At 39.3% G+C, this 11542-nt stretch overlaps 1 protein-coding gene and 1 pseudogene across 1 annotated transcript; both read right to left on the reverse strand.

Annotated features, from left to right (window-relative positions):
• Nucleotides 1-3092: 3092 nt before the first annotated feature.
• Nucleotides 3093-5022, reverse strand: LOC113278795 (annotated as a pseudogene).
• A 530-nt stretch (nt 5023-5552) lies between these two features.
• On the reverse strand, nt 5553-11035 carry LOC113281047 (calmodulin-binding transcription activator 4-like). Its single transcript, XM_026529685.1, has 12 exons — nt 10772-11035; nt 10565-10690; nt 10273-10388; nt 10033-10121; nt 9852-9897; nt 9184-9673; nt 8542-8693; nt 7963-8373; nt 7210-7859; nt 6541-7120; nt 6084-6371; nt 5553-5944 (listed from the first exon to the last, which is right to left on the reverse strand). Exons 1-12 carry the CDS (start codon nt 10791-10793, stop codon nt 5849-5851), a joined length of 3066 nt encoding a protein of 1021 aa, XP_026385470.1. The 5' UTR covers nt 10794-11035; the 3' UTR covers nt 5553-5848.
• Between the last annotated feature and the right edge of the window lie 507 nt (nt 11036-11542).

The raw sequence follows: 11542 nt of genomic DNA on the forward strand, positions 1-11542 counted from the left end.
GAACGCATGTGCCGTAGACCGTCAGACCAAAACCCTAGTTAATATCCCCCCATGTGACATGATTGACGTCTCGTGGTTAATTAGTCAGTTGTTGACTTCATGACTTTATGGGACGATGAGTCCATGTATTTGCTGAGTTAAACATGATTTTGCAAAATGTTCTAAAACTCATGAATTGAACGTGTCTGTTGAGACAGAGGTATAATTATCGCGTTGATAGTTGAGGCGAGCAAGTATTGCTCATTCGATGAATTGTTGAATATTGATAGTTGAACCAATATTCCTTGATTTGAGAAAATATTGCTTATCTGAGCAAGTTTGCTCGTCTGATGAATTATTGGTAGCGTGACCAAAATAAAATATTAATTAGAATACTGGTAGTTGAACCGAGCATAATTAATAAGAATACTGATCATGATATCATCGCAAAGTTATTAGTGTTCGAATCTGGAATTATGATCCTTGGACTCAGAAACCCTAATTTTATCAATTGATGGTTTATTGCAAAATCAATCATGGAATGAAGGAGGGATCGGCTACATGGGATCATGGGTCGACCACGTAGCGCCCATATGCTCATGTGAGCAAATACCAAGGTCTCTTGAAGAGTTGGTGATTTGTTGATGAAAGAATGATTAAATGTTGGTTTAATCATTTATTCGAAAAATGCTCGTCTGAGCCTTAGGTGATAAAACCTAATTAATTCTGAAAAGGTGAGGGACCGACCAAGGGGTCATGAAACCGTCCCTGGGTCATCACGGGATCGACTGACGACCACTCCATGAAATTCCAAAATTATTTGGAAGAGTTTTGGACCTAATACGTGCAATTGCGTAAATTAGGTCAAATCGTGAAAATACGTGGGACCGGCTTCTTACAAGCCAAAGATCCAACCTTGGTCGGTCAAGGTAACATGCTCACGTCCGTGTCTCAGTCCTGAGAATTTTGATATTTTCTGGCGTGCGTTAGAGCAACCATTCGAGAAAATATGACAAAATCAGGGTTTGCTGAAACTGAGGAAACTTCATGAGATGAAGGAAAGTAATTATAAAATGAAGGAATGTTGAAGCGTGGGACCACTGAGGCCAAGGAATGGCCGGCCGTCCAGTGACCACGGTCTTGTGGTGCTTTTCCTAATTTTATATTATTTTTCATGAATTTATGAAAATATCATGAAATTAAGGAATTTGTTGAAATTAAGGAGTTTCCTTGAAGTGAAAGAGTTTCCATGGGATCAAGGAAGCAAATAACATAAAATAAGGGCGTGTGGACCGGCTGAGGCATGGCCGGACGGCTGGGGCCCGGTCCCGTGCGTTTTCCCTAATTTTATGTATTTTTTCCATGATTTGAAGGAAATTTCATAATTTGAGAGAAATACCATGAAATCAAGGAATTTCATGGGATCAAGGAAACCTTAAAATAATAATAATAAAATAAAGGGACGTTGGGACCGGCTAGGGCATGGCCGGCCGGCTTGGGCCCGGTCCCACGGGTTTCCCTAAATTATATCTTATATTTTTCATGGATTTATGAAAATACCATGAGATTAAGGAGTTTTCATGAGATTAGGAAAATAATAATAAAATAATGAGGAACCATGAGGTGTGGGGCCGGCCGGGATCAAGGCATGGCCGGTTGGCCAATCATCATGGCCCCACAATGTTTTTCCCAATTTTATATTATTTCCTTGGTGCGAAGGAAGCACCATGAAACTGAGGAGTTTCCTCAAAACGAAGGATATTTGTTCAAATGAAAGGATTTTCATAAGATCAAGGAAAATAACAAAAAATATGATAAAATATAAAACTAGCGTGGGATTGGCCACGGCACGGACGGCAGGCCGGTGAGCCCAATCCCTCAGCACCTTGGTCAATATTTAATTATTTATTATTTTCCTTCCTATTTTGCATAGGTTCATCGTTTCGTCGTATTTTGAAATACTCGTTCGTGCGGTGATTGTTAATGCATCATCGTTGAGTACACTTACACCATTTGAGTCGGGGCTTACTCGGAGGTAGCTCAGACGCCCGTGCGTTGAATATTAATTACTAACCCATGGAATTCTGCTGGGAAGAACCATAGATTGAATTAACGAAATATTGCGAAAATATTCGAATATTTTCGGAAATTCAATGGATGAATCCAAGAATTTAGGAATAATTAACTTATGGCTCTATACTAGCAGAGCAAGCTGTCTAGGAGCATTAATTATTCTGACATGAGCTTGTTGGAGCTTCATATCCTTTATATAGTCAGGGAAAACTGTTGTTTGTATCCCGAAGACGTTATCGCTCTATACTAGCAGAGCAAGCTGTTTAGGAGCCGTCAATCTCGTGATTCTATATAGAAATAATTACTGAAGTGTTCAGTTTTCATGAGATATGTCGTTGTCCAGCCGAGAGACTACATATTTGCATGTACTCCGAGAGAAAGTATACTCAGTCAGAGGATTCGATGAGAGACCTGTGTCTCAATACTCGCGTCTGATTGCTGGATCAGAAGTTCGTATAATTATGGGTTTACGATTTTAGCCTTTGTCGAAAATCCACCATCTACAATAACCAATCAGCATTAATGAGGTTTAGTCTGGTTCTAATTTTTCCGGTACCATGCTTATTGTTGGTCCAGGTAAATGGGTTTTCCATTAAAACCCAAGTTATTTAATACAGCATCAAGAATAATTTGAGCAAACTTAGAAGTATAAGAACAAGTTCCAAACTTCCAATATTGTTGGTTCTTCTGACAGCATGGAGAGTGACATTTAGGTCCCCTATTAGGACCATGGGGCATTGATATTGTATTTCTCACGAATAACCTATAAACAGAAGAAACTTTCCGTTGGGGTTTGGCGGGATCGCTACGTACGAATGAGACAGTGAACCTATAACTTTTTCTGCAAGGAAAAAAAAAGAGTCCAATCGGAAGTGCTTGGTGTGGTGCATAATGATAATTCTTGCGGCTGCCCCGATTTCGAACATGTTACTATTAACCAGTGCGCTATTGCATACCATAAGACTAATACATTATAACGATTACCATTATGTAAATTAAAGGAAAAACCAATGAAACACCGCACCCGGGAGTGGGTATTTTCAAAGGTGAGATTTGGATCTAGTAGTGAGAGATGATCTCATATCTACAATAGCAGATTCTTGAGCTCCCAGTTTGACTGCTTCTTTACTCGCTCGGAAAAATCTAGCTATAGCCCCCTTTACATATGCATCTGCCTCCTTTACACTCATCTTTTCTCTCGTGTCATCTCTAAAGCTGCTCAGCATATGATCTCCATTGAGGACTGCAGCTAATTGTACCAATTCGCTTTGGAATTCAGATACGGCACCATCTTCATTGGCTTCTGTGGTTCTCAAAGGAGTCACATCAGGTAGTACCTCTGCAAAATGGTCTCCATATGTTAACAAAACAAATTAATAGACCTAGTTGTTCTACATGAGATCAATATCTTACCAAATTCGAATTTGAAATATTTAATTGGGTTTTAGTTGTGCAAGCTAGGTATGAAATAAAAAACCTGGACAATCTGTTCTTGGTGCGGTTAACTCCCCAACCACCTCCTCAAATGTACCAGCCCAGGCATCTCTGTGTCAAGAAGTTGGATGAAAGGTTGAACATTTTTTTTATTGTTGCAGGTATCGAAGAGTGCTCGAATTCTGAGTTTGGAGCAGGTCCTTTCGGACCACTAATCACTGCAATAAAGAAAAAAATTGTTCAATTACCATACCTAAATCAGCACAAAATACAATCTACATCATAACTAAAGCTAATATCATTTTTCTAATTTCGTGTTTATAGCAAGCAATTACCCTTAAATAAAATGCAACATGTAAACCAGCTATAGAAGATCCATTTCTGAATCCCATACAGTTAAATTGTACGCTAAACATAAAATTGAACATATAAAACACGAGCAAATAGTTACCAGTTCCTTTTTTGATCCAAGGAGACACCATTATGGTCGGTACTCGGACTCCCAATCTGTCAAACTTGAAGAAAAATGGAGCAGGGCCACTGTTACTATCAGGATTAGGCACATTCCCATAAGGAGTAGTTACATGATCATAAAAGCCACCATGTTCATCGTACGTGATAATAAAAAGGGTTTCATTCCATTGAGGACTAGATCTCAATCTCATAAATTTCCTTGACAAACTTTTGCCCATTTGCGACATCATGAGAGGGATGATCATCGTTAGCAGGAGCTCCTATTAAATCAAAGTATCTCGGCTCGATCACAGTTAGGCTAGGCAACTTCCCCTCACTTGCATCCTTCTTGAAACTCAAATCGAACTGATGAAACTTGGAAATATACTTCAGTTTCCGAAGGTTCCTATAAAATAAAGTAGAGGGAACGGTTTGGAAATAGACCCCAAAATCCATTCCATCTTCACGAAGAGAATCAAATATAGTTTTTTGTGGGAATCCCATCAGTAGTTGCTTCTTGACATGACTAGTTGCTCCATGAGATGTTCCAGAGTAAACAAAAAGCCTATTGGGTTGTGTTGGTCCCGGAAGCGCACTAAACCACCAATCGAAAATGGCGAATTTGCTCACCAGTGAAGCAAAAACAGGTACCTTTACAGGTCTAAACCCTTTCATTACAGCTTCAGATAATTCAGTAGACATTGTTAATGCTTGTTCAACAAAACCATTCATGGTAGGAGTTGATGAGTTAGAGCCGAAAACTTGATCACGTATGGCTTGGAAAGAGTGACCAGGATCCGGGTCAACAAAATGAGCATCATCGGTGAAACAAACCGATTCAGATGGAGATTTAGTTGAAATTGGATTACATTCATTACCTGTAACCCCATTGATATTTGGATTAATAGTTTTCTTCATCCATCCTATCATATGATCAAAAGATCGATTCTCTAAAACCAACACTACAATAGTTTTAATGGGTTGTTGAGCTGCATAACTAGGAATCGAAGATTGGAAAACGAAAATTAGAGTAAGAAGAAGAGTGAAATGAACCAAGGGTCTAAGAAATCTGTGTTTCTCCATTGTGAAATTTGTGTAAGATAGTGAAGTAAAATGTCCTAGATATACTATGAAGATTCTTCTTGGTATATTTATGGAGAGCTCATTTTGGCAAAAAATAATAAATGCGGTGAAATCTCCGTCCTTGTTACCTGAAAAGGTGCATGCATGCTTAAAGATATGATCCCATTCATAAATATAGGTGGAAAAGTAAGATTTTCTTTGTGCTGGACAATGGGACAGTGCACCAATTCAAACCCGGACCGGATTTCTAAGTAGAATTAGTCTGAATCTTATCAGTTCAAAATGCAGGGAAATTAGCAAAACGTGTTTCCTAGTTACTAATCAGGATGACAAGTTTCATAACAGAACTAAATTATAGAGTGGGTAAATGAAGGAAAACGTTATAGGGAACTAAGGGTTTTCTATGGGCACCTGATGGATTTAGGCAACCGAGAGATCGACCGCCTTCACCGCCGTTTTCTATGGGCACCTGGAGTCAGATCCCTGTTTACTGAAGTAAGACAAAGTGAGAAACAATGAACAGTGACAGATATCATAATTTGTACTATATTCTAGATTAGATAAGCTTACAAGTACAGACTATATCTCTATTACAATCAGCATACAAATCTCTTACTGAACATTCAGTGATACAAACATGGGTGTTGTTATGGAACACCCTTTTGATCATGTCTTGATCTCATTTCTCCATAACTTCATATACACAATAGGTTAACCTAATTACATATCATCACAAACAACAGTTAAATCTTTCAGTATATTTTTGGTTTCTGGCGGGGTGGTAGGAAAACCAAAGGGGGCATTATTTTAAGCTCACCAGGCACCGCTAGTGGAACTGATAAAAGTCGCTGATGTCTTTATCCATGTCGTCGTCGCCAAGGGAAGTTGAAGCCATTTCACTTGCCCTTTCATCGAACTCGGCCTGTGTGATATGAGTGAATAAATAAGGATGGGTACTAAAACTTGAAGGGGAGAATTGAAAAGCTGAAGGGATCTTAGCTTTCCTCACTTGAGGTAATTTCCATGATTTTTAGATATACAAAAAATCTGTCACTACTCACCTTAGCTTGCCTGTAGCCTTCTAGCATGCGTCGGTATTGTTGGCGTGCCTTGGAAGATTCAACCATGGACATCACCTGTGAGACAGCTTCCTCGATGGCCACATCAACTTTTTGTTTTCGGAACACCTTTAGAATGTCTTCTTCATCAGTTTCGTCGATGGATTCTGATTCAGGCTTATGTAAACCAGCTCCTTTACGACGCCATCGCAATACAACCTTATCCACGAAACCAACAGCCCACACAAACATCTTAAACTTCTTCCTGACTTGATGACCACGCACATGAGCCTGCAAACATAGATATTAGATCTAAGTAGAAGATAATCATGTATTCTTCTTATTCTTAAATAAACAGAGTCAATTGTTAACCAGAACAAATAATCCAATTGACAGGGTTTTGATATCTCTGTAACACCATAAGTCCAGAATATTGTATGATTCTGAATACGTAAAATACCTGTATTCTCACAACTTTCTGACGCAAGGCTAAAAAGTCTTTTCGCCCTTTCCAACCACGATACTTCTTTTGAATAGACAAAGCTGCTTTATCAAAATTGTGATCGCGCCCACGGAAAGCAATCTTTGATGCAGCTGAAAGCCCAGCAATATATTCTGGAGTGAGACCATACTCATCATCACTAGCAGAAGCAACCTCTTTTTGTTGTCTCCTCTTAAAAGAATGTGCACGGAAAGCAGACTGTATACGTGCAGCAGCCTGAGTAGCATTTCGAACAGCGGACAAGTAATCCTTAAGATAGACCTGATCCTCAGTTTCACCGAGTCTCCCACCTGAGATGCTCTCAACAGTTCTCTCTGCCTCAGCCACGGCAGATCCTTTAGAAAGCTCACTTTCTTCAATCGTGAGAGATGAAAGGTGGCTTGTCAGGGCAACCTCAGAGAGATATCCTGCAAGTCCTTTGTGGCCGCTAGCAGCAGCAATTGAACCTGCAGTTTTACCCACCAGATCATGCGAGGTAGGATCTGTCACTGCCTCAGCTGACGCGCCAGCAGCTATAAGGGCAGCAATCATTTTCTCTCTGCGAACAAAATGATATTTAGATGATAACAAAAAAAGTGAAAACCTATGTTATGGACAATGACAAACAACACTACGTAGTTCCCTTACCTTCCAAAACGTGCGGCCCAATGAAGGGCTGTCCATCCATTAACATCACGAAAGTTAATGTTGATCCCAGATTGAAGAATCGGGCTGAGGGCCCATCCAAAACCTAATGCCCCTGCCATATGGATTACACCCTGTTCTCTCTTTGACAAGGAACAATTTGGTGTGTCACCTTCTTGATGCTTCGACGCAAGCCATTTCTCCAACTTATCTTTCAAAATCTTCTGAAGAAGCCAATCAACGGTTCCCGATGAAGTCTCACTGTCAAGTAGAAGTGCCTCTATCATATATTCCCAATGATCTTCATCTACTTTTGTTTTTTTTGCTGCATCAATTCCCCAAGCGACAGTATCTTCTTTCACGGCCACTGGGTCAAACAGAAGCATCTGCGCAAATCTGACGAGCAGTAGCAGTTCTTCGGTACTCCTTGTAGAATCTCTTGGCCTAACAATGTATTCAAACTCTCTTATTTCACTGCAGCACTCCCGATTGCCAGAAGTAACGTACAGGGGAACCTTTCCAGATATATTAGGAGGGGCATGGCAACATAAAACCCCTTCCTGAATGATTCGCGCAGGTGTTTCTATGTCACCAAACATACAATGCCATGCAGATTCGGAGGGATCAGAAAGAAACAATCCAATAATGAAGACCTGCATTGCAGACACATATTAGGTGCATAGTGATATCGACAACATGGTCAATTATATAGCTTAATTTCTGAAATGAAGAAATACGGAGGATAACCTGTCGTACCTTTGTATCCTCAGTGGCATATCCCCATCCTGGAGATATTTCTCGAATGATGAATTTTTTCTGTTGTGCAGTATTACGACTTGATTCTGCACTATATATATTTCTGGGCTGACTGCCTTGATCATTCCACATATTGTAACTATCAGGATTGGGTTTATAAATATTTAGCCCAGTAAGACCTGTGGAAACTTCAGAGTTCTCAACTTCTTGGGCCACTGACACTGAAGCTGGTGATACAGGGTCATCAGAGCCTAACAAAAACTGTCTAGCTGCTGAAATCTGGATACTGTCCTCTGAACTTGGCAAACAATTGATCCCATTTTCAGTATCATCTCCAGTAAGATCTATCCACTGAGAGGTTGGAGCCGGGAATGATGATATGTTTTCCATCTCAGTTGAAACTAGTTTCTCCTGTGTCAAAAAAAACACACTTCACAGTTTAGAATCCCTGGAAATTCTATTTTAAAACAATGTCAAACAACCAAAAACAAACCGATATAGTCAGAGTTATAGGGGAATTCACTGCAAAGTAACAGACTAGCAGTTTAACAAGCATTATACACAACGTATGCTTCTTACACTTCCATCCAAAGAACTAAGGCTCCTGTCTCTGGATTCAATCAAAGCTGACCCCGAGCACAACTCCAACATCTCTTTCCAGAAAGGAGAATCCTTTCTCTCAATTCTGTTTCCTGGGAGATTTTTCTTGTGAAGTTGCTTCCCATTCTCATCTACAACAAAAGTAACTGTGTTAGCTAGATCTATATGTTGCCTTTACTCTGGGGAAAACACAACAAAAAATTGGGAGCAAAAAGCATCAACCTCTTGAACTGTTGAATACTTCCATCGAAGAAGCATCCTTAAGTCGTTAATACTACAAACTAATGCATATTGCCTACATCCTGTGACTTCCCAAAAAGGAAGTCGTGCAGCTTACTTATAACCTAAGACTTCGGAGTGTGCCTTTACCTACGCCCCGTGCAAACTAATGGGCACCTGCCAACCTCTCTATTAATGGAGGTCCGTGCCTCCTTGGGTATAAACTTTCAGTGCTTGCCTATGAAAAAATTTCACTTACACACCACAACGGGGTTCATATCAAGGCAGGCAGGAAAGTTTGTTTAACAAAGTAAGTATGGTGCTTCTCAGGTTACATCCTGCGCATATCCACATGTTATCTACACGAATGATTTCAAAAAATTTGTAACCCGACAGTCAAACCTGAAGCTTGTATGAATAGGCTGTCTTCTGAATCATCTAACATCCCTGACCCTTCACCATAATATTGATGATTGTTTACGATTTCTGAGTCTTCTAGGTTATCATGGTAGGGTCTTGTTTCACTATATGAACCCCCTAGATCTTCTGATTGCCCATTCTGCCTGTGGTAAGGAGGAATCTCTTCAATATCATTGTCATTCAAGCTTAACTGTTCCTCAAGCCTTCGCAATGCTTGACCAACCTCCGCGTTACTTGACCTACTAACCTCCGTGAATTCATCATCCCCATCCAGATGATCAACACCATTATTCTGGACAGCTAATACTGAACTCACTTCCATCGACAAAGGACTAAATGAACTCTGATATGGTTCATGTGATTCAGTTACTGCTGAACCGGAGCCTGGAATTGAGGTATATAAGGTACGTTCCTGAATTATTGTAGATGATCCTGGTGACAAGTGTGATGACGATGCAGCACTATACCTCCCCTGCGAAATATTATATATAGAATTTTTACTAATGGCATTGAACAAGATCCATACTTATCACACAGCTATTCGAGATGGAATAGCTAAAGCTACTTCAAACTATGTTTTCATGATGGCGGTGCACTAGCTACGCATAATGTTGATGTCTGATTACTATAATTAAGTCTCACTAACATACCTCACTGACTTCTCTGTAGTGGACCAGAACAATATGCTCATATGCCCTGCAAAAGTAAGTCAAACTATCGATTTTTAACCAAAAATTACATTCTGAAGTATCAAAATGAACCCATTTACTTGAGATTAAAAAAGAAAATCAATAAAGACTTGACAAAAAGAAAAAACAACAGAAAACTTACGGGTCTAGCATCCAATAGCTTCGCCTCTGAAAACATGGATTCTGCTCGCCATGGGCATAATAACAATTCAAAGCCTCAGTATTCCCAACCTATCAGCAAAACAACACACAAGGTCATCAAAATCAGACAAGAAATTCCCAACTCAACTGTAATGTTGCATCCACACAATATCCAGATATCACTGCTTACAATAATAAAGCTTCAAAAATATTATGGATTCAAGCATATTTAAGTACTAACCTTCAACCGTTCATGTGCTTCCCCAACAGTTCTCCCATCCTTCTTTTTCCGCCAATCATACCCATCTCTTCTAAAGAAACGAAGCACCCTTTTGTTAAACAGAAACAAAGATCCACCTATCAAAAAATTTCAACACAATTAGCAAGTCATCCAAACATAACAAAATACATAATCCCTACTACTACAATCATTTTATTAGACCATTACAAGTGGGATTCGAACACCATACCAACAACCTCCTAAGCCCCAACTAAATTAATGAACTCAACAACAAAAAATATGGTATACTTACTAGGTGGTTTTTGAGGTGCAGACTCAGTGAGTTGACGATTCTCATGATTTTGCAAAATAAAAAGCACTTCTACTGGCTTCAACCAACGCCTTTTAGCTTCTTGAACTAGTTCATTTATATTGAACCCTGTCATCAAAATTCAATCAAAATCAAGTTCACCAACAACTATGGTTTTTGAAAAAACGAAAGAGAGAAAAGGATTTTTACCAAGAGGAGGAGTTTGCATCATTTCATTCAGACAATTTCACAAACACCTTTCAATCCTCTGCAAATTTCCTTACGAACCCTAGAAGAGAAGAGAGAGGAATTTGAAAATTCCAAATGGGGGAGAAAGACGAAAGACAACTGTAGTACCGAGTCAAACAGACTCAAAGTCTTGTCTGTCTGAGTGGAGGTAAAAAGGTTTTTCCCTACGTTTTACTCAGCTTTTCTCACTTACTTTCTGAATGAATCTCAGAACAGTGGCTGGCTGGCTGGCTGGCGGTGTGACCGACTAAATATCTGAAAATGGACGGAAATAGCCTTGTATTTGTATGTGTGTTTCCTTCTGTTTTCTGTTGGGTCTATTATAAGTTTATAACTAGTACCTTCCCAACTACCAACTTCGACGTACCACAAAACTGGGAAAATAAGAGGAAACATCCAGGGAACATGGATATGCCGACGTGAATATCCTCTGTCATGGCCTATCAACTTATCTTTTATTCCAAGTTTGAACTAGGATGTTCTCAGGTTTTTTCTTTTCTTTTTTGTTTGGCTCAACTGACTCGTCTGAACATGATTTTTATAAAATCTAAATTTGATTTTCATTAGATTCTGAATCTGAATTATTATACTTGTATTTGAAAAAGTATAAATAATAATGTCAAGTACAAAATACTTGTTTTAAACGTCTTTGTCTCAAATATACGAACTGATTCAACCACGAAACAAACATTGAAAAAATGGAAGAAAAAAAAACAAACGATCTGACATCTA

Source organism: Papaver somniferum, chromosome 5 (genome assembly GCF_003573695.1).
Source record: "Papaver somniferum cultivar HN1 chromosome 5, ASM357369v1, whole genome shotgun sequence".
NCBI lineage: Eukaryota > Viridiplantae > Streptophyta > Magnoliopsida > Ranunculales > Papaveraceae > Papaver > Papaver somniferum.

What these genes read in the sequence shown, in the direction of transcription:
- LOC113281047 (XM_026529685.1), bottom strand. Translation starts at nt 10,793, where the DNA reads ATGATGCAAACTCCTCCTCTTG. An exon ending in AAGCACATGAACGGTTGAAG is followed by an intron (nt 10,122 to 10,272) that starts GTTAGTACTTAA and finishes TTTTGCTGATAG; the next exon opens with GTTGGGAATACTGAGGCTTT. An exon ending in TTAGTTCTTTGGATGGAAGT is followed by an intron (nt 8,374 to 8,541) that starts GTAAGAAGCATA and finishes TTTTTGACACAG; the next exon opens with GAGAAACTAGTTTCAACTGA.